This window comes from Peromyscus eremicus, chromosome 19, assembly GCF_949786415.1.
Source record: "Peromyscus eremicus chromosome 19, PerEre_H2_v1, whole genome shotgun sequence".
Classification (NCBI taxonomy): domain Eukaryota; kingdom Metazoa; phylum Chordata; class Mammalia; order Rodentia; family Cricetidae; genus Peromyscus; species Peromyscus eremicus.
In genome coordinates this window covers 44,688,457-44,711,989 of record NC_081435.1, presented here as the reverse complement: position 1 = coordinate 44,711,989, position 23,533 = coordinate 44,688,457, and the positions used below count along the sequence as shown (strand labels likewise).

The 23,533-nt window shown below is 44.5% G+C and overlaps 1 protein-coding gene across 1 annotated transcript in view; it reads left to right on the top strand.

Moving 5' to 3' along the window:
• The window catches only part of Marchf3 (membrane associated ring-CH-type finger 3), a 144,554-nt gene that overhangs the window by 88,957 nt on the left and 32,064 nt on the right, over positions 1 to 23,533 (top strand). Inside the window, exons 2-3 of the mRNA XM_059246163.1 lie at positions 18,129 to 18,372; positions 22,501 to 22,705. Coding sequence (XP_059102146.1) covers positions 18,185 to 18,372; positions 22,501 to 22,705 — 393 coding nt within the window. The 5' untranslated portion in view covers positions 18,129 to 18,184. The remainder of the gene's footprint in view (positions 1 to 18,128; positions 18,373 to 22,500; positions 22,706 to 23,533) is intronic.

Genomic DNA, 23,533 nt, shown 5'->3' with positions numbered 1-23,533 from the left:
AGATGTTTCCTGGAGCAGGCAACCACGGAGAGAGCTTACTGGATTTCTTCCCCGAGATTTATAATGTCCTTTCACACCGCTGGAATGAAGGACGTCCCTGATGGAGGCGTATACTTTTTGAGTTTGGGCTGGGCTTGTTCTGTTTCAATTTCAGTAGTTACGGTTTGTTTTCTCAGGAAGTAGTTTGATGTGCTTCCTCCATAAGGCCTGCAAAAGGGGGTTATTTGTCCACCCATATTTGAAAATATGATCAAGTGTGTTTTATTTGACAAAGGTAAAAAGCATAAGCAACACAGGTGAGGTAGGAAGCACTTACAGCGTGGGGAGAGCCAATACCCACACACAGATAAACCATCTTTCTCTCTTTGATAAGTTAGACTTGAAAGTCTAAGTATAAATGCTGCATATCCTACTTTTTCTTACAGTTTTATGCTTTATTTCCTAGTGCTGTTAGACACTTATTATAAAGTAATGCCAATGGTCTCACTTTTAATCCGTGATATGGAAGTACTCTGTTTAACCTTTACCCAACTGTTGGACAGTTATGTCCCATTATGCTACAAGAAAGGAATACCGCAGGGTATAAAGAGGCACTGCTGATTATACATAACTCTGTTTGCATTTCTGCATATGCTTTTAAAATAAATTTCTTAAAGATTCAAACGTTATGTCCTAAAAGTCTCAAGACAAGATACATACCTCTGAACGATTTCTCTGTGTGAGAGGGCCTGTCACTCATGCTCAGAAGAACATTTGGAACCCCCTAAGAAGCCAATGATGTCATTTTAGTCTGGAACAGAGCAGGCTGAAGATACAAGAAGAGCCAATGTTTGAGTTTTGCTCAGGGGCAGGTAATGGCTTCTGTCCATGTAGAAGGCAGGCAAGGAGGAAGAGTTCTGTCTTCCTCGGGGAGCTCCAGCGGTTTGCTTTCATTCCAGACTCTAAATTTCCACATTGAGGATGGTGTTCTGTCTATCATCTTAAACATTAAACTCATCCAGAAAGAAACCATCCTCACAAAAATACCCAGGATAATGGTTAATCAAATACTTGAGCACGTGTGGCCCTGTTATGATGACACATAGGATTATACCTCACAGCACCGTGACACCTTTGTCTGCCTGTCTTTTCCAGCCTACAGTTACAGGTGACTAATTGAAATAGTACCTTGCTTTTCTATACAACAGCTGCTGTTTCTTGTGATTTTGCCATGTCCACAGCCCATCATTCAGAGGCAGAATGCAGGCTTTCCTCTACTGCCAGGCACTGTATGATACAACAAAAAAGAGACCGGGCTAAAGGGGGTTGGATACTAAAACCAGCCGGTAAAAGCCCAATCACAAATAGTATTTCCAAGTATGGAAGTTGTGGTACCATTCCAACTCTCCTCAGCCGTTCTGTTCCCAGTGAGAGAGTATAGCCTTGAGTTCTGATTTAGGAAACAACACCGCTCCCCATGCTCACACTGCATCTCACACAGCAATCCAAGGACCTGGGCCTTGTGTAGGTGGAATGATCTTATTTAGCACATGGCAATCCCCTTTTCTGTACTGTAGCAGTATTCTGAGTTGGTGGGAAAATGGAGAGTCCCTTCCCTCTGAAGTGTGCTGGCCCCTTATCTACCTGTTCAGTTATTCTTTGGTTGGTGAGTGAGTAGTTGGTTGGTTGATTGGTTGGGTTTTGAGACAGGATTTCACTGTGTAGCTCAAGTTGGCCTCAAATTCACAATATTCCTGCCTCAGACTCCAGAGTGCTGGTATTACAGACACAAGCCACAAACTCTGCACTCTTTCGGTGTCTTTTCAACAATTTCTCTTCATACCAACTTAAGGAGACTGTGTAAATGGGGGTAAAAAGTTTCATTTTAGATCTGCCACCCATTACTATGTTGAGTTTAAATTCATGGCCTGCCTACTCATTTTCTTCAATGAAAAAATAAGAATAACTGATTTCCACTATGCAAATGAGTACAAAAGCCATTCAAAGTCCAAGAGAGAAATAAAAAAGACAACCCTCAGATCTCAGAAGAGATGAGAAAGCTTTAAAGTTGTCAGAAAAATCATATTCCTAAGTAGGAAGACTGTGTCACCCATATGACTATATGACAACAAAATTTGTTATTAAGATAGTGAATTCATCTGTCCATTCGTTAAGTCAGCAAGTACCTTCAAGTGCCCATTGTATGTGAGGAACTTGTGAAAATCAGTGGTCCTAAAATGATAAGAAAAGAAGGTGGGAAGGGCCCATCAGATGGAGAGAAGTCCCATGAAATCTGCCTTTTAATGCTGTCTTCCCAATCACTTCACTGCCATTAAAAAGATTGCTCGTGTAAGGAGACCACGGATGCTTCTGTAGTTGAAAAAAGAATGCAGTTTACTGAAGCAGATTGGAGCTTTTTTTCCTCACAACTAATAAAAGAGGCTTATGGGAGTTAGAAAGAAATAAAGAAAATGACTTCACAATCATCTGTAGATACACAAACATCTTTAGATGGCCTTTTTACTCTTTTTAATGAAAATAGTCCAGAACCTCCACAGTAATGGGTAATTCACCTAGGAACTCATTTTCATTATTTGTGTAATTTTTAATTCTCCAGGCTTTTAGTTCCATGTACATCAGAACCACTTAAGGGCTGTAAAAAGATGCTGAGGAGAATGCCATGTTTACAGCAGAAAATTCTGTTATTGGATTTGCCACAGTGATCATCGCTTGTGAATTTAAGGAATGAGTCCAGTTTATGAACAGACAGAGCTGGAAGAATCAGCAAAGCAAGGATGCTTGCATGTGTATGCACTGCCATGGGTTACCTTTGGTCACATATTTTATGTCACCTTGAAAATAGAACTTAATAAAAAATCGTGATAAAGTGTAGTCCAGTCTCCTTAGAGAGTACATATTCTTATGACCCAGATCCAAGAGTTTCAAAGGCCCCTCTTTTATTTCTCGAAGCTGTACATTCCTCCCTAGCATACCTTGTAAACATGTTAGTAGACCTGAACAAGTACTGTGTAACAAGGTGAAGGGTACCTGACTTACAGAAATGCTGGGACCCATGGATCGGAATACAGGGATGAATTCAGTTTGGCTTTTTCCTTTGTTGTCAGAAAAGTGTAGATACATCCTCCCCTGGAAAGAGTAAGACCACACATCCCTTTGTCTCTGCACTGAGTGCTTCAGATTAGCTACCTCATTTTGAAGTCAAAATGGTACCCAGGTCTTTTACAAAGTTAAGGAGGACAGAGAGAAAGTACCAAGCGCTGTAGTGGCCTATCTGGCTCTTCCCAGACTCATATTTATTACCCAAGGCATAACCAAAGGGAGAAAGGTTCCTGTGCTGTGGTGACAGTTGTGCTGTAGGGGAATATTCTCTGCACATCTAACCTTCCAGTAACCCCCAATGGCCTTAAGTTTCTCATGTGCCTCAATGTGTGCATTTGGCCTTAGCCAGATGTTTCCTTGGCATGTTCTAGCTGGTCCTCCCCAGCCCAAGATCATACTAGCTAGTAACAAGATTTCTCAGCCATTCTAATATTAAAGAGATCAACCATTCACCCTGTACCTACTCAGGTAAGGCCCTTTAAATACTCGTGGCAAGGACATTCTCCTTTTTTTCAGATACATGAAGGAGTTAAATAATTGAGCCCTACTACCTGGTGGCAAAAGCCCTGTTTGCCTCATTCCCAACCACATTTTTTTCTATTTTTCTACTTTGCCTCTCAAAGTACTGTTTTGCATTCCCTGTTAATGAATGTCCATAGAAAGGATGGATATGTGTGTTGGCTCGAACAGACATACTGAAGACTAGTGAATCCCCTGGAGACATCTGATGTGAGGTGGCCCTTGTACAGGGTTTGCTGTTGAGCCAACCTCTGTGCTAGGTACTTCATACACAATATTTCACTTCATCTTCAAACAGATGTGATGGCCACCATTTTGTCCCCAGCTTACAGAGAAATAACTGATTAATGAAAGAGCAAAGAGATCCAAACCCAAAGTGTCTAACCTGAAGACTCACATGTCAAATCATTGTACCAGGTAACCTTTCCCTGCTGTTTCAAAAAGGGCAATTGTACCTGGGTGCGGTGGCACACACCTGTAATTCCAGCACTCTGGAAGCTGAGGAAGAAGGATCGTGAGTTCAAAGCTGTCCTGAGCTACATAGTAAAACCCTGTCCAAAATATGAAAGGTAAGGAGGTAGGCAGGTCACCCTTCGTGCCGATACAGCTGGTGTTTCTGGTTTCTATGCTAGTCAAGTTGACTATGCCAACCACATAACCACTGACACCTGCTTCCTCTCATGTGCCCAGATTGGAATTTTGCAATGGGGATGATCCTTCAATTAGTCCCTAAGATCTGTGGTGAAATCTGTGATGCTTAAGAGTTTGTGGTTAATAGCAGTGTAAGCATAGCCTTATAGAAGGTCCATATGTATGATATGCTTTGATTTGCATCAGTAAAGAAGTCAAGACCTGGAGATGCAAATACTCAAGTACAGCATCACTCTCCAATCAGAGCCATTCACTAGACCGCTTCTCAGCAGCAGCAGGCTGCTTTTGTTAGTTTATTTGAAGTTCACACTTCTCTTTCACTCCTGACGCATCAGCCTTTTCATAATGCGTGCACAGCCTTCGCTCACAGAGGCAAGATGTGTCTTGCCTCTTCTTGGTTCAACAGCTCTTAGTAAGTTCCACGGAAGCTGGGAAAACACTCCTGCATCCTGCCTCGCCTCCTTGGAATAGATGTTAATGTGCTGCTCTCTATAAAGCAGTAGTGCTCACAATAGTGTCTGCAGGGCCATGGAGGGATTTCCTCTGACTCCATCCCTCTTCTTCCTCCTGTCACTGCTTTGCTAGTCTACACTCAGTTCAAACTAACTGGAAATGCAGCTGGGCACTTGAGCGTCTAGGTTTCCAAAACACACGCTCTTCATAAGTGCTTCTTGAACTGTGTGAACAGAGCCAGCATATTATCTTCCTGGTATCACTCTGTCTTAATGTCTAACTGACAGATGCCCGTCAGTAAAACAAGGAGATAATAGGCAAATATATATGCCTGCTCTAAGAGAACAGAAAAGAAAGATCCTGGGTTCCTGCCTTACAGACACTTGTCAACTGTGGTTTAAAAAGAATTATGGATGCTTCTGTGGGGGGTACCTATAAAGTATCTAAGCATTTTTACCCTTATTAGAAGAAAAGGGAAATGCTTCTCATACATGTGCAGATTTTTTCCCCTGGTGGAAGCTTGCCCAGCATGTCAATGTGTTAACCAGCATGGCACTGGCCAGGGTACAGCCACCTGCAAGCTTCATTGGGCAGGATCACAAAGTCTAAACACTCCAGCAAAGTGGCCTCCACTAATCCCTCTGCCAATGCTATCCGTGGGCTTGGAGCGCCTCCAGGTATATAAAATAAATAATCTGAGATTATGGGCCTTCGGGGGCAAGAGAGACCATTGATATGTAGAGCAGCAAGCAAAAGAAAAGCTATTTCAGAGTTGGTCTTCCTATTCCTGAGGAAAAAGTAATTCAGAAGGCCTCTGTGTACAAAGAATATGGGGCCTGAGAGAAGACAACACCAACCCCAAGGAAAAGAGTCTTGAATGGCAAAGCAGGGCCAGGAAACCATATCTAGCCCTCCAACCTAGAGTGCTATGATATAGTGAGACTTCCAGTTTATTTTACATCCATGAAGCCTCAAGTCTGGTTCTCCTCATTTAAATGTTTGTTTGTTCACATGTGTGTATGCTTATGTATGAAGGCATGCACATGCCTTGGCATTTGTGTGGAGGTCAGAAGACAACCTTGGGTGTCAGTCCTTGTCTGCCACCTTATTTGAGGCATTTTTATTTGAACAATGTTGCGTGCTCCACAATAGCCATATTTAGAGTTTTGGGGGCTCTCCTGGCTCCACCTTCCTCCTCTCAGTAGGAGTGCTGGGAATTCAGACACGCTGGCTTTTACATGGGGTTGAGGTTACCAGACTCGCTCAGCAAGCCTCTAGTGCTCTTGATTCAAAAAGAAGAGATTGTTGTCATGTAATGATCTGATTCTTTATTTCACTGGAGACAAATGAACCCTTTAAGAGTAATACAAACAAGCCGGGCCTTGGCACACGCCTTTAATCCCAGCACTCGGGAGGCAGAAGCAGGCAGATCTCTGAGAGTTCGAGGCCGGCCTGGTCTACAGAGTGAGTTCCAGAACAGGCTCCAAAGCAACACAGAGAAACCCTGTCTCAAAAAAAGGAAGACACCAGTTCTTCACTTTGAAGATTGATAGTCATAGGAAAGAATTGAACAAGAACTCTGCCTTCTGTGTATAAATTGCAACTCAGAATAATTATGTCACATTGGTTGATGAAGAAGAGTTCTTTGTTGCAAAAGAATTCCAACTACTAAGTGGGAAAGGGACATATAACTGGGAATAATGCCCAAACTGGGAACTTTTTTGGACCCACTAAAAGTTGGCCTCCTGGTGTGATATACCACAAAATATACAATACCATCATGAGCTCTTATCAACTGAGAGTTGAACCTGAAACTAAGCTGAGCCATGTGTTTCCAGAAAATAAAGGGGCTAGAACAAATCAAAGACACCACAAGACAAAGCAGAAATAAAGTGTAATTTGAGCTAGGACTTTGGAGACAACATATATAAACTTGCAGCGAAGGGAAGAAGGGGCCAGTGAGATGACTCGGGCAGGAGACATTTACCACCAAGCTTAACAGTCTGAGTTCAGTTGTCGGGGCCCACGTGGTGAGAGGAGGGAGCTGTCTTTTGCGGGTTGTTCTCTGACCTCGACATGCTTGCCATGTCAAATAAACAAACACACACAATTTGATGTGTACAACTCATTTGAATCATTTTTTAAAACCTGTCATAAAGGGATTGTTTTCAAGGCAGTTGGAGAAATTTGAACATGATATAAATATTACATAACAGCAAATTTATTATAATGTTTGTTAGGTATCATTACTTTGGGCTGAAGTAAGAAATGCTTGTATTTTTAGAAGCATACTGAAGGATGTAGAAGTGAGATGGCATGACTTCTGGAGTTTGCTATGACGTAATAGGAAGAAGGGAGAGGGGGAGAGCAGTCAGAAGAGAAAAGGAGAGAGGAAGAGCAGGAGGGAGGAACAGCAAAAGCAGAGTTGCAGAGTTCTGATTACTTCCTACATTGAAATGATGAGGTGTCTATGGGTCTGCTGTAATGCTCCCTTTGTATGGTGTTTAAAAAAAAAAAAAAACGAACTATTTCTCGGGGACAACAGTTGGGGTCACATTGCCTATAGACAAATTAGGACCTATGACTTCGGTGAAGGTTATTATCTAATGATTAGGAGATATTATATCCTTATTGTTTTTAACTACCTTTATTAAAAATAAGTTGAAATAAACTCTTCATTCTGGGGGTCATTACTACAAAGCACTGCATCGTGTTACACCAGGCAGTTGGAGCAGAGTTGGGGGCCTGTCTCAGGTGTTATTGCTGATCTTAGCTGGAATAACTTTCCAATCTTCAGCATCTGCAGTGGCTGCTCCCTGGAGGCTTATCTGACTACATGTGTTTTTCACATTTATTAGTGAAATTGGAGACTCAAGAATAAAACACTGTCCTCAGGAACATTGTGTTAATTTGTGACACACCAGAGATGATTTTTTTTTTAGCCCATAAAGCAAATGAATGAGCTCTGTGGGGGCATGGCTGTTATTTTCACCCTGGAAGGCAGTAAAGACCTGCAGTATTTATTAAGCACTTAGAAAAAGGAAAATGAATAGTGTTATGAATGTAAAAAAATATGCTCACACTGTTGCCATTAATAATGTGATTTTTCTGTCTGCTTTGAAAGAATACTGGATACAAATTTTTAAATGTGGGCCTCTGTGCATTATTTAGTTGTTTTGTTTGGGATGATTATGTAATTCAATATCAATATAAAGTTATTTCTCTTTCTGTCAAACAGGGAGAATTGAGTTAAGAAGCCTTAGTCATTAATTTTGATAGGGCTGAATAGACAGCGAAAGGGCCAGACCAGATGTTTGACTCAGGACCCTTCCTCTGTGGAACTGAAGGGCTCTGGGGGATCTTCTGGTGGGGGACAGCCCTCTGTGTAAGCCGATCATGCACTAGGGAGCTTCTACCAGGCCCAGTGGGTGATTTCTGTGGAAGATCTGGGAGAATGCAGAGCCATCCTCACATGGAAAAAGACCAGGTGGAGCCAGCCCCCCAGAGGTACAAGGAACTGCTGCCAGCTCCGGGGTCAAGGGATGCCATGCAGGAGAGCTAGGCGGGTGCCAGCCAAGGCGCAAGTACGGGGCAGAGAAGCTGACGAGCTCATGTCGGAAGAAGGGTGCCGAGGTTCTGTGAAAAGATTTGCAAATGCTTTGCACTGAGGTGGGCATGAAATAAGTCCCAGAGTCAAGGAAGAGATTGCACTGGCCAATTTCATGGTTCACAAGAATCCAGGATGCAAACCAAAATGACTGTGATGAAGTGTCCTCAGGTGGCTGCGTCCTTTGGCTGTATGCTACTTCACTTTGAGCTTGTTTTTATCTTATTTTTTTAAAAAAATGAAGCCATTTTAAGGAACCAATAGAAAAGAGTCCATGAGTCCAACTGATGTGAGGCACATGCCCACAGTCCCAACACTAGATAGGTAAGGCAGGAGGATCATGTGTTTGAGATCAGCCTGAGATACATAGCAAAACCCCACCTGCCCTTCAAAAGAGTACTGGTGAATTTGGGGATAAGGAGAGGCGGTGTGGAGAGCAGTGTCTATGACCAAGAAAAGCAATTCCCTGAGGTATTTCTGTGATTTTTACTTATGTTTATAAAAGTTGTCAAAGCAGATGCCTTGGTGCATGCATACACACACACACACACACACACACACACGCACGCACGCACGCACGCACGCACACGCACACGCACACGCGCACACACACACACACACACACACACAGTTGGAGACCTAGTCAGAGTCACATCTATTGACCATATGTGAAACTTATATGAGAACTCTTGTTAATATGAAGCCTATAGTAGGGGAGCCCATCTCTGTAATGCTAAGGGCAGGGCCTAAAAGAACAGGTCTTCATTCTGCACTTGCCTTATTCTCCTTGGCAAGCTGAGTAACTATAGTTATCCTTATGTGTACAGGAGGCCAGACCACCAGATGTCTTGCTTGATCCTCAGGGATCCTCAGCCACCTGCCTCCAGTGAGCACAGAACTTTGGGCCTGTGAAGAGGCAAGATAGGGACTTCTCCATGGCCTCAGTGCCACAGGGAAAGGAAAGCCCGCCCGCAAGCATCCCTCGCTTAAAAGAAGCCGGTAGTCGGCCCTATCCGGGAACACAGGAGGCTCACGTGAAGAGTTGGCACATCTGCACAGCTAATGCTGGGTTGCTTGAGGATAGGAGGCAAGTACAGCTTGAGGACCAGTCCCGGATCGACTTCCTCAATGCAGGCGTTCGCTTGCATGCTGATAGAGCAGAGGCATGAATCTAACAACAAATTAGGAACGTGTAGTTTAGAGTGTGTTCAGCTTCCTTGTAGCTAGGGAGTTTCTTTTCTTGCCAGCATACTTTCCTCTGCCTCCCTTTCCTCATGCATGCTGGACAGGGAGTGTGTTTGGTTGGCACGAGGCACTCTGGGAGTTACGTGAAGACTATACTATACTTGTGTATTTCCAAGAGACATCATATAAGCATCTCTCTGTGTTTTGCCTGCCCCCCCCCCTTACTGTTTTCTAATGTGGTGTTTTTAAACTTCCTGACCTGCCCTCAAAACTCCTCCTCAGCTCAGTGGGGGGCCCTGTGTGCAAGGACCAGTTGTTATTTACAAGTGTAATTCAGCTGTCGCTGTATCTTTGAACACACAGAGTTGTTATGGGATTTTTTTAATTGCCATTTTCATCTATCTAATTAAAATTAAATGGAAAAATGGATAGCCTCCAAAATCTGAATTAATTTCATGAGTACTTCTTCGGGGGAAAAATATGTATAAATATGATAATTGGTACTTTATTTGCCTTCAGCAGAATGAGAAGGTTTTTACCTAAGTGAAGAGAAAATATAGTCATTTTTAATGAGAAAAATAAGGCTTGTCTGATGCTTCTGATACTTCTTGTGGCTACAAATCAGAATTAATTACATGGACAAGGAATGATAAATAACTGAATATGACTTGAACACAGTGCTCTAGGAATGTGTAGTCAGAACCCCTACTGTGCCAGCTCCCGTTATGCTGGTCCATAGCTTTTTCCTCCCTGTATCTCATCACCGATGTTTACACATTCCTCAAGAAAACAGCATTACCCTCCTATCTCAGTGTTCATCATGCTTAGAAACAGGCAATGCTCTTGCTTCCTATACTCTGGATGTGTGACAGTGAGCACATAACAGAAAATAATGAAACAGGAAAGGGTAGGGGTTTGGTTTAGTTTCGGTTTTTTGTTTTTTTTTTTCACTTACTGGGTCAGCCAGTGTTTCCCCCTCCAGATTCATCAAGTGCCTGATGGACAGGTTTATTAAAACTTGGATGGTCACTTTATTTGGAATGACATCCTCTGTGTTCTACATAATGAGGTCGGTGAAGCATCCAGAAAGAAATGTATGATTTGGAAGCGTGAGTCTGTAAGCACAGCCCTGCCGTGGCCATTTAAGTAATGAAGCAGCTACTTTGTGGCTCCACATTCGTAGTGAATGGCCTCCTTGGCGTGTTTTTGAAAACTTCAATGTTGCTGGTAATCGTGTCCCAGCAATCTCCTTGGAGAGCCTTTGTGTCCTGTTCTCAGAAGAAATATGCGGCTTTTACGCGTTAATGGTTTTGAAATTAGTCATTTGCTCCATTTTCGTTGGAAAGGAAGGTCACTGTGTGATTTTCTACCTCCCCTTATTTGCTCTGAACATTCAAGATACTCTAAGTTCATCAGCCATGCAGTGCACTGTCTGCTTTTAACATGCCTGGGAAGTCAAGGAAATGTTCCATCAAAGAGCATTTTCATTCTCAGAGACTGCTCTTAGAATCCAGTCCGCCAAGCTGTCTCAGAAGGGATGTTCGCAGACAGACCAGTATTGCTGCTTTCTCATTTCATCACCAACTGCCCTGCATTGCCCACTCCTTGGTCTCATTAGAGGAGGCCATGCTCCTTGAGTATGCATCCCTTGCAAGAAAGCTAGGGGGTATTTGACAGCTCCTTTCTGAAGCAGATGTGTGAAGGGAAATTGAAGTCAGGCTTCTGAGTCCTGGGCCAGTGCTGGTGACATGGCACTCTGCAAACAGGATGTCCAGCCATCCCATAGTTCTGTGGTGTCCTTCCCCTGAAATTCAGGGCATTGGGGTCCCCTGAATGATCAAGGGCACAGATGGTAATGTGAAGGTTCTGATCTCTGCAGCCTGGAAGAGGCCTGGGGCTTCAGGTTGTTTGGTTCCCTGAACTTCTTGGGAAATGTCAAGTACAGTTTGAGATAGCTGCACCCCACAGTACCAGAAACTTCCTAGGACTTGCTAACACATCCCCAAAAAGTAGTTAAAGGTTTATTTAGATGGAAGGATGAATAAGTGGATTTTCTTCTTAGATGGCTCTGTTGACCAGCTCTGGTTGTGAAGGGACCAAAGACCCTTCCACGACAAGTGTGCACCTCTAACTCCTACCTCTCTTTGTACTTCATTTTGGCAACATCGTTTACACGGGACCTGATCCCCTAACTACACAGCAGATCTTTGGGGTGCATTCATCTTGCTTGACTTGGTGCCCATTGACTAGTAACTACTCAGTACTTTCAGGGACCATTGCTGTAGTTTGCTACTGCTTCTGCTTCTTTTTTTTTTTTTTATTTGTTTGTTTGTTTGTTTTTCAAAACAGAGTTTCTCCGTGTAGTTTTGGTGCCTGTCCTGGATCTCACGCTATAGACCAGGCTGGCTCTGCCTCCCAAGTGCTGGGATTAAGGGCGTGCACCACCACCACCCGGCACTACTACTTCTTAAGACTTCTGCAATTAAGCATTAAGGTTGACTGTGAAGTCCTACTCTGGCTCCAGACCACCAAGGCAGCTCTCACACACAGTTTCATACTAGCCAGCACTCACACTCTTAGGCTTGTGATTCCATGATTCCACCTTTAAACCTTGTGGGTAAATTAGACACTCAGAGATGTCAGTCTATCAGATTTCCCCTGCTTCTTGACCTGTGCCCAAGAGACTAAGGTTGACTTTGTACTAAAACCAGTTCTGGTACAATCAGGCCTGGAAAGGAACTTAGGAGTAGCTTATGTTTTGTTTTCTAATTCATTCTTACATGCTAGATTAATTGAGGTAGAAGTAAGTGGCTGCTATAACAAGTAGACCCAGGTATCTTGATCAGATATCATTACGTTTTCATCACTACATGAAGTCAGTGAACACGGACAAAGTTCCCGGTCCAACACATGAGGGGGCACAATGTCAGAGTTCAAGTATATTGCAAAAATACAGCACAAAATAGGTTGAACACCATGGGGGAAGGTGATTTTAAAAGAGAAATCAAGTGCAGTCCAGGCTAGAAGAATAGGAATTAAGGTTAACATAGTTTAAAACATGAATTAAGTAGATATAACATGTCCCAACTTTATTAATTTCATTTAACTTTTTATTCTGTCTTTTTTAAAGATTTTTATTTTGTGTGTATTGGTGTTTTTGCCTGAATGTATGTCTATATACCACATGTATGCTTTGTACCCAAGGAGGTCAGAAAAAGGTATCAGATCCCCTAGAACTAGAGTTATAGGTAATTGTAAGCTGCCGTGTGGATGCTGGGAAATGAATCTAGGTCCTCTGGAAGAGCAGTCAGTGCTCTTAACCACTGAGCCTTATCTCCAAATCCCAACTCTAAAAGCATGGTCTTATCTTGTGCTATTATCTGGATATAGTTTGTACCCAAAAAGGTCATGTGTTAGGAGCTTGGTCCTCGGTGCCACAATGATGACGGGGTGGCTGGACATTTAAGATGTGGAACCTAGAGTCGAGAGATGGCTTAGAGCAGCAGTTCTCAACCTGTGGGTCACAACCCCTTTGAGGGGGGTCAAATGACCCTTTCACATGGGTCACATATCAGATACCCTGCATATCGGATATTTACATTGTGATTCATAACAGTAGCAAAATTATAGTTATGAAGTAGTAACAAAAATAATTTTATGGTCACCACAACATGAGGGACTTTATTAAAGGGTCACAGCGTCAGGAAGGTTGAGAATGACTGGCTTAGAGGATTAAGGAGCCTGCCACCAAGCCTGATGATTCAAGTTCAATCCCCAGGATTCTTGTGGAGGAAAGGGAGAACCAACTCCTGCAAGTTGTCTTCTGACCTCCATACACATGCCATGGCCCTGTGTGCATGTGTGTTTGTGTGTGTGTGTGTGTGTGTGTGTGTGTGTGTGTGTGTGTGTGTGTGTGTACAGGCACATGTGTGCCACACTGCACACATGTGGAGTTCACACAGAAGTCGGTTTCTCTTTCGACCTTGTTTGAGATCTCTCTTGTTATTTATGTTACTACATATACACCAGGACTAGATGGCTTCGGAGCTTCTGGGCAAGTCTCCTTCCTGTCTCCCATCTTGCCAGAATAGTGATATGACTATAGACACATCACCGCATCGGGGTTTCCGTGTGGGGTCTGAGATCAGGCCGTCAGGATTGCTTAGCAAGCACTTGTACCCTCTGAGCCGAGTCCCCACTCTGAGTGCAAGGATTTTTGCTTGGTGTTTAAAAAGCAGGTACCCTGTGAAAGATCTGAAGTTTGCTCTCCTCTTAGAATACCTCCACCATGATACTGTCCACCATGACGTCATGCAGTCAGGGAGGCCCTTATTTCCATTAGAGCCATGCTGTTGGAGTTTTGGCTTCCAAACTATGAGCATCATAAGCTTCTTTTCCTTACAAGCTACCCAACCTCAAGTATTGTGTTATAGCAATGGAAAACTGACTAATTACTTCCAGGCCTTACAACCACCAGGTAAGGTAGCTCAGGAAATACGAAGACTCAAAGTTCAGATATTCAAGAGAGCCCAGAGAAGTCTGAAAGGCTGTCTTGTCCTCATCATTTATCCTAGTGAGTGGTGCACCTCGAGTATGTGCCACCTGTTACCCAGGCCACATGTGCCCCAGAAAGCTATGAATATAGCCCAACACATTGTAGGTGACATCATGTCATATTGGACACCCCAATGAGCCTTGGGCCTCTAAGAACAGAAGTGGGATTTTTTTGTTGATGTTGGGGAGGGTGTTTTATTTTGTGATCCTCATGGAGCTTTCTGGAGGCTGAGGCACTGGGTTGTAGAGGTGAGCCTGGATGTGCTTTCTGAAGGCTTCCCTTCCCTTCCCCCACGTCCTGAGTCTGTGTCTTCATGATGCCAGCCACGTTCCCATGGAAATCACTTAGCAGTGGCACACTGTTCCAGAAACCCGGCAGTGATTAGCTGCAGCCTGGTTGGGGCTCCTGCTTTTGTAAAACCTGTCCTCTGTCCTCTGCAAGGGTCACAGTTTTAACAGACAAGCCTTTTTATTTGAACAATTCTCTAATCAGGCTTTCATTTATTTAGCCTCCTGATCCGTTTTCACTATCTCCCCCTTATCCACCTACGCCCACTCTTCCAGTACCAAATCATCCTTTATTCTCAACCTGAGAATGAGATTGTGTGAGGTGTCAAACCCAACCAGCAAAGGACCCCTCCTTCCAGTGCAGCTTGAAACTTCAAGTTTGCACACACCCAACTTTCCGGGCACTGTAGAAGTGTAAAAGGAGAAAAATCTTCGATGGGCTGGGAAGCTACTTTCCTTTCCCATAGAGAAGTGTCATAGGAAGCAGTCAAATGGCGCTTGAGATTTTGCAAAAAGGCCAGTGGAAGACCCGTGCTAAGCTGCAGACCCACAGCTCGGCTCCTTTGAGCATCCAAGGCAACGGCCTGCTGTTCTCCCAAGAGGCTCCGACCAAGACAGGGCAGTGCGCTGGGCCATTTGTCACTGCCCCAGGTGCAACACATGCATGCCAGTTGGTGCATACAGCCTGCAGGTCCACTCCTGCCCATCCGTGCTTCATCGCAACTCCTTCCTGAGATCAGGGCACAACACGCTCTCGTCCCTCCTCCTCTGCATGAGTGTGTGATTGGATCCATTCATCTGGGGCTGGAACCAACTCAACCATCTCCACTGTGATCAGGCACATTCATGCTCTGTATGATCCCTCCCACCTCAGTTTTACTCCAAAGAATAGTCTTTTTAGGACTAGTGGGATTCTCTGCCAGCATGACAGTCTTTGACTCTCAAAGGTATTCAGTGGCATAGCGCAGGCATGCTGCTTTTTTTCTTCCAGGAGTGCTAGATTGGAATAGCTCTTCAGCTTACTCCTAAGCTCAGTGACAACTTAGATGATCTGGGGTGCAAGGCTCTATAGACACGGTCCATGAGAAGGAGCCAAGGCTTGCTTGGAGAAGAGGCAAGGTAGAGGTGCCCATGTCCCTTCACGTTGAACTCAGTGCCCAGAACCCACTACAAAGGGCACCACTGATCAAGTGGCTTATAATATGCCTTGGCTTGTGAGAAGTGAAATGGAGTGTATCATTCAGAAGCTAAATCATAGATGGAAATAAGTCCAAGAGAAACTGCCTCTGGAATATTTTAAAGGCATTTTGTTGTGGATGTAGGTCACTACTTCCTTTGAGGAAAACGTATTCTGTTACTAGTGAATGACCATGCCTGAAGTGGGTAACCTGACTAGGGATAGCCCTGGCTCCCACTGGCCACTGTGCACCACCCCCTGCTCCCTTCCAGTTCATCAAGCATAGGGAGAGAGCGCTCCACTCTCGGGGCTGGAGTTACGCAAAAGCCAAAAATAGACTCTCGGAGTGCACCCAGACATAATGATTCCATGCGGCAGAAGGTCACTGTGTCTGCTTTTCCTGCCAACACACCCCTGGCTCTTCCTCTATGGCTGCTTTGTGAAGCAAGAGAGCTGTGCCAGGAAGCTGCACTTTGTGGCTGTGAGGCATTATGAGAATTTAAAATCATGTCAATGAGGTTTTGTCAGGGTAGGCTAGAGGAGAGGGTTATACACAGTTTTAGAGGAGGACCATCTTTTAACATCCTTTTGTTTATTGGCCTAAAAGCTACTGTAACTCCATTTAAAAAGAAAAAGAAAAAAAAAGTCTCTCTGGTTCCGCTACAAGCAATCTCCACACTGCTAATTCTGCCCAAAAAAACAAAAAGGTATCTGCCCCGTAAGAGTTCTGTGGTTCTAAGTGGTGGCATCATAAATGAATTTCTCTGTGCTTTCTAGAATATATTATATATAATAGAAAGTAAAGCAACAAAACCTGTTTTTACATGTGTATGCATGTCAACATGTATGGGCACGTGTATGGGGTGTGCACATGGGTGTGTCACACAGGCCCAAAGTTGATGCCTCAGTCTCTCCACTTTGTCTATTGAGACAGGGTCTCTCTCTGAGCCTAGATCTCACTGATTCCTGTCAGCCTAACAAGGCAGCTTTCTCCAGTGATCCCCTGATTCTGTGTTCCGAGTGCTGGATTACAGGCAGCCAGCATATCTGCCAGGCTTGCATGTGAGTTCTGGGAGCCTGAACCCTGATCTTCATATTTCTACAGCAAGCACTTTATCCATAGAGCTATCTCCTCAGACCCCAACAAACCCTATTTTTGGGAAAAAAAAAAAAAAAAAAAAAACCAACTACATTCTATACCAACTATCTATCTGTTTCTTCGAATTTTCAATATTGAGTGATGTAAAATGGCATGGATGGACAGCCACTGCCCGTGTTCCTGCGTCACCCCCTGACCAAGGATTGATATCCACAGCCATTTCTCCATTACAGAGATTCCAGAGGGCTGCTAGACAGGAACACATACACACACCCTGGGAGGAGCCTAGCAACAAGAAAAAAGGAAGCCAGCCACACACCTCAGCAGCAAGGATAAGGATCATGGCCATTTGTCTCAAATAGTGAGACCTGGGCCTGTCAGGAGGGAAACTGTCCACTCAAGTACATCTGAAAACACTGTGCTGTTGCCCTGATGTACATCATTCTGAAAGCTGGAAAGATCCTGTTTTCCAGACCTCTGGGGATCAAGTAAAACATAATAAGTAGAGACAAATACCTAGAAACCACCCCTGGAGGAACCCCAAGTATCTTTTTCTGAGTTGGAGGGGGAAAGACAAGGTTTGCATTAGCTGAATTTGAGCTTTGATGACCCTGACTGCTTACTGACAAGGGCTCCCTCCTTCTTTCAACCAATCCCATGTTGGTTGAGCAGGAGGTGAACAGGCTGACGGAAAGGGCGCAGTGGGTGGTGGCGGCACTGTGTCCCGCCACCTCTGGGTGCAATGCATCCTGCAAGTATCCTCTTGACTCAGGCGTTCGGCTTTGGCTGTCCAGTGGTACACAAACGAAAAGCCAATGCTAATGTATTTATCGTAATACCGTTTGCAAAACAAAGCAGTTCACTAAACTGATCACTGCCTGAAGAACTGTTTGAGGCTGGCTTAGCTGGGTTAGCTTCTTCCAGGAAGTTAATCTGTGGTTTGTGAGGTAGATCGCTGCATTACAGGACATAGATGCCGCAGAGTGTGGAAAGTGATTGAATGATGTCCCAGAATGTGCAAGCTTGCCAAATTCTTTGCTTTCCCTTCCTTTTTCCTCCCTGTTTTTAATCTTAGCGTCTCTGAATAAAACTGCATAGAGAATAAATTGCTTACAAGAAAAAAATAGTTGCGAGCAGTTTTAATAATGATTCTAGTAACTTTTAGAGAGTGTCAACAAAGACTTATTGCATCTCTGGTGCAGAGCGGGAGAATTGCTTATCTTCTCTTCAGATCTGGGCTTCGGAGCCATCATTCTGTCCCCTCATGGAAAGCAGGGCTCCTGAGTGTGTGTGTGTGTGTGTGTGTGTGTGTGTGTGTGTGTGTGTGTACAAATGTATGCGAGTATGCTTGTGTTAAACAGTAACAAGATAATAATGCCACATCTAAGTTACCCTAGTATTTATATTAAATAATAACATGCTGATGTTGGTGGCCCATAATTCTCCATTTTCCATTAACCATCCAACCAAGTAAACTGTTTTCTGATCTCTCTTAGATGGAAATCCTCTATGAATGTGGAAGCCATTAACAGAGTAATTGCCGTCTGTTGCCATGACAACCAGCCGCTGCAGTCACCTGCCCGAAGTCTTGCCAGACTGCACCAGCTCCGCTGCGCCTGTGGTGAAAACTGTGGAGGATTGTGGCAGCCTAGTGAATGGGCAGCCACAGTATGTCATGCAAGTTTCAGCCAAGGACGGGCAGCTGCTGTCAACAGTAGTGCGGACTCTTGCCACCCAGAGGTAGTGCCACAGTCCAAATAAACGGGTCTGCAATTGATCCAAAGAGCTGTTTGTCAAGTGGGGAGCGCTAAAGGGGGGTGTAATTGGTGTTCAGGTCTTTGTGTCAGGGAAGGGAGGTACTGGACGGAAAAAAAAAAAAAAAAGACTACTCAGGTTCTGTTGTTGCTGTTTCCACAGCAGCAGGAGCATAAAGCTAAAATTCCTATTGTCACATTCCTCCTAAAGCCATCATAGAGAGCTAAGCAAGGAAGAGCTGCCACAGGATGTAGGGTGGCTTGCTTTACATCTGTTAGTTTGACACTGCTGTAGCTAGTTTTGTCTTCTTGTCCCCAGCTAACAAAGCCAGCCCTTTGTTAGGACAGAAGGAAGAAGTCACCTGACTCCAGGTGACTGAGCCAAGGTGATTGGACTTGTGTGATTGAAATAAGGTCTCCAGTAGCCTAGGCTAGCCTCAAACTCGCTGTGGAGCAGAGGATGGCCTTGAAGTCCTGGTCCTGCCTCTGCCTCTTGCATACTGGTATTAGAGGCCTGTGCCACCATACCTGGCTGTGTGGGTAAAACTTTGGAAGGGACATTCCCAGTGTGCATGCCACTTAGCATTCCCCAGAGGCTGTGCTCTCCGGGCTGTTCTCTGGGTGAGTCTCCTTTTACCATGTAGGGTTTGTTCTGTGACCCTCCCCTTCACACTTTGCAGCCCCCTCCCTGCCTCTGCATGCACACTCCAACCTGTGAAGTACTACTGCCACAACTGGTTTCCCCGTGTGAAGAAGAATAAGGGCCCTGAATGGCCTGGAGACCATTTATTCAGGCCAGTCCCTTGTCCCTAGGGTCTCCTCTTATGCTGCTGTGCTCATGGCAGACTGGAAGCTGTAGGCTCCCTGTACCATGCACCATGGCTTCTCCAGTTAAACAAAAACTTGTTTTTTGCTTTTTTGGTTTTTTTTTTTACAGAAAGGAAAAAACTTCTAGTTTCCTAGCACTCATACCAGACAGTTCACAACCTCCTATAATTCCAGTTTGGAGGCAGGGGGCTGACACCTTTGGCCTCCCTAGGCAAGTGTACTCATGTACACACACACACACACACACACACACACACACACACACACACACACATATACACACACACACACACTATTAAAAATAATAAAAATCAATCTTTAAAATATGTGTGGCTGTCACAGAAGACAGGAAGAAAAATATGTAGTGTATGTTTTCCACTTCTTGGAGAATTTCCAGCAATCGGTTAGGGCTTAGAATATAAAGAGGCGGTAAATGTCACTGGCCCTCTGGGAACCAAGGATGGATGGCGGTATGTGCACCAGTCATCCTGGCAGGCACCTGTCACCTTGCTTGCTCAAGAAGGGGAGGCTGGTTGGTGTGACTGAGAGGGGTGTGTGTGTGTGTGTGTGTGTGTGTGTGTGTGTGTGTGTGTGTGTGAACTACTCCTGGGCCACACAGCACTGTAAGCCAAAATGCTACAGTTTTCCCATGTAAGACTCAAAGTGAACAAAGGAGGCCAAGAGACAGAAAGCCACTGTCACCTTCTCACTGTCCTCTCGCCAGAGCATGGATGGGTCTCTTGGTCAAGTGAAAGGATGATCCTGCCCACCTCTACCTTTCACTCATTCTCAGGATCCTTCCCAGAAAGGCCTTTGAGGATCCGTAGTGTTTCCATGGCTGCTTCCGTTTGGATCAGAGGTAGCATTAAAAGGAAATGGGCCATAGACCTAGGTTACCATCATGTCTGGAGAACATGGGAGAAAGAAAGCAGGAAATGTGACAGGAGGCTAGGTTGTCACACACCATGACAACATTCTTTTAAAATGCCAGTCATAGAGGCAGTTGGCCCCTCTTGTTGGAAAAGGAAGCCATCTTAATTTGATATTTCCGTTAGACTCACCTGGTGAGGGCTGTGTGGCTTGATTTTCCTGAGCCTGACCCGTTCTGCAAGTGACAGTAGCTAGTATGAAGTAGGCCCTGCTAAGCCTCTGCTCTAGACCAGCTTCTCCCAATCCTCACAGTCAGTACAGAAGGTCCACTGCTGAGCCTGTTAGAGATCAGGAGACCAAGGTATGGGGAGATGAAGTTCCTTGTTCACAGGCCAGCTGACAAAGAAGCCCCTGAGCTTGGCTTTGAGCCCAGGCAGCCAGATGGCAGAGCTGGGAACCATGGATGGTGCCATGCCCTCTTCAAGAAATATGAGGGAGTGGCTTTTCCACTTGAATGCAAAACTCTAGAAGCCACCTTAGTAGGACATATTTACCACTCACGTGCACCCCAGGGAGTATCTCCATAAGGTCAAAGGACCACCCACACCTCAGCTCTGTGCCCAGCTCAAGCTGCAGCTTCAGAGTCACTTACCAGTTTATTTCCCCGCTCACCCTCCTATGGTATTGAAAAGAGAAATGAAGGGAACCTTGAAAATACCTTCATCTGACTCAAATGATGCTGTTTGTCTAGAAACTGCAATTGATGTCATTTCAAAAGAACTTGTTCTTGGGGCTGGAGAGATGACTCAGCTGTTAAAAACACTCAGTGCTCTTGCAGAGGACCCAGGTTCAGTTCCTGGCAACCTCATGGTGGCTCAGAATCATCCATAACTCCAGTTCCATGGATCCAATGCCCTCTTCTTCTGTGGGCACCAGGCACACACGTGATGCACATACATACATGCCGGCAAAACATAATCCAAGAAGTTTTTTCTTTATTGTTGTGCTTTTTTTTTTCTTTTTGGTTTTGGTTTTTCAAGACAGGATTTCTCTCTATAACAGCTCCTAGAACTTGCTTTGTAAACCAGGCTGGCCTCGAACTCACAGAGATCCACCTGCCTCTGTCTCCTGAATGCTGGGACAACAGGCAAATGCCACCACCACCTGGCTCTAAAAAGCGTTTTAAAAGAATTTGTTTTTAATGTTGATGAATGATTTTTGTGGATTTATTGTATTTTACATGTGTGAGTGTTTGGTCTGCATGTATATGTGTGTACATGCACCACGTGTGGCTGGTGCCTGCAGAGGTCCAAAGAGAATGTCGGACCCCCTGGAACTGGAGTTGCAGATGGTTGTGAGCCATCACGTAGGTTCTAGGAATTGAACCCATGTCTTCTGCAAGAACAAGTGGACGTAACCATGGAGGCATCCCTCCAGCCCATAATTGTATTTTTTGATTGGTAGTTTGCCTGAATTTTTTCTGTGTTCAAGACAAGAATATGGGCTGGAAAAATATAGAAAAGGAAGAAGCGGGCTGGGAGATAGCTTAGGGGATAAGATGGCTCAGTCCACTTGCCACACAAGCGTGTGGACTGGAGTTTGGATCCCCAGCATCCACATCACAGCCAAGCAGATGTGCCTGCTCACTTGAAATCCCAGCACTTGTGAGATGGGGACAGGGGACTCTTGGGAGCAAGTTGGCTGACTAAACAAACTAGTTTATCTATTTGCTAGATCTGAGTTCAAGAGAGACCCTACCCTGCCTTAATATATAAGATGGAGAGCAACATCCATAATGACACCCAGCATCAAACTTCCGGCCCCTAGCATACACACATGTGAATGTGTGCCTATATATACATGTGCCCATACACATGGAAATATATACACACATACACATGCAAAAAATTATAGATTATTAAAACACATAGGCATATTTAAACCTAACAACAGAGATCCCAAGTCTTTCATCACTTTGAAGATGCAAAAGGACCAAATCTTTCTTTTTCAAAACAAGCACTAATAAAACAATTATAAATCCTAACATTCCTATCCAAACCGCATCACTAGGTAACCATATAGAAGGTAATGTTTATACTTAAAAGTATTTCAACAAATAAAGGAAGGAAAATGATAGAAAGGAACACACCATAATTCATCTATTCAACAAATTAACAGGTCGAGTCATTAAGACTCGGTGGCTTCTGACACCACACACAAAAAAGACATCATAAGTCCGCAGTGTCCAGAGGAAATATATTCATGCACGCATGTATCTGTAAGGAGGGAAGTTTAATGCAGTTTGTATTCTGAGCAGCTGCCACTGGGGCGGGCCCAAATGATGCAGATCAAGGGCCTTCCCCAGGGCGGTGGGTTGTCACTCAGTGACCAGCAGGTGCCCCTCCTTCTCTTGCAGCCCCTTCAATGACCGGCCAATGTGCAGGATCTGCCATGAGGGCAGCAGCCAAGAGGATTTGCTCTCTCCATGTGAATGTACTGGGACCTTGGGGACAATCCATCGGAGCTGCCTGGAGCACTGGCTGTCATCCTCCAATACCAGCTACTGTGAACTCTGCCACTTCAGGTTTGCAGTGGAGCGCAAACCCAGGCCGTTAGTGGAGGTCAGTAAGTGGAGCCCGTCCTGAAAACCTAGATGGAGTAATGAGCCAATGATGTCTGCTTTGACGCCCAGTCACAGGCCCTGTAGAGCTGCACTGAAGCACAGCAATAGCTCTGAGAGAGAGACAGACAGACAGACAGACAGACATGGGAGAGAGAGAGAGAGAGAGAGAGAGAGAGAGAGAGAGAGAGAGAGAGAGAGAGAGAGAGAGAAGCAGACAGATACAGATGCCAAGGGGGACAACTTACCATCTTACTCAGGAGCCAGCAGCAGAAGCGTGACCTCCACAAGAGTGGAAACAGGAAAGAAGAATTCAGTGTAAGGAGAACGGGGAAGTTTAGAGACAGGATCTCCGTTTGTTCATTCCTTTGATATGAACATACATATCAAACCCCTCTCCACACACCATCTGCCCAACTTGAAGCAACACGCAAAGGGGCATTTGGGTTATGCATCCTAGAAGTCTTCTGGAGAAAGGATAGCTGTGTAGCACCGTGGATTAGACCCAGACTTCCTGAGTTCTATCACCAGGGTAAGTCATCTCACCTCTTAGAACCACTATAAGGACTAAGCAATCACTGACTATTAAAACACTTAGAATCAGGAAACATGAAAATATTTGAATGAACAAAAATCTTTCTGATGCTTTTCAGCGAATTGTCTTGCACTGGGATTTCTTTTTGTAAAAGATGACATTGTCAATTCAGTCGCCAAAATAGCAGGATGTTTTTCTTTATGTTTTAAGATGCACAGGGTTTTCCTTGAGACCGAGGGACTGGGCTGATCTTAGACTCATTTGAGGAGAGTGATTATTAGGGTATTTCTGCCC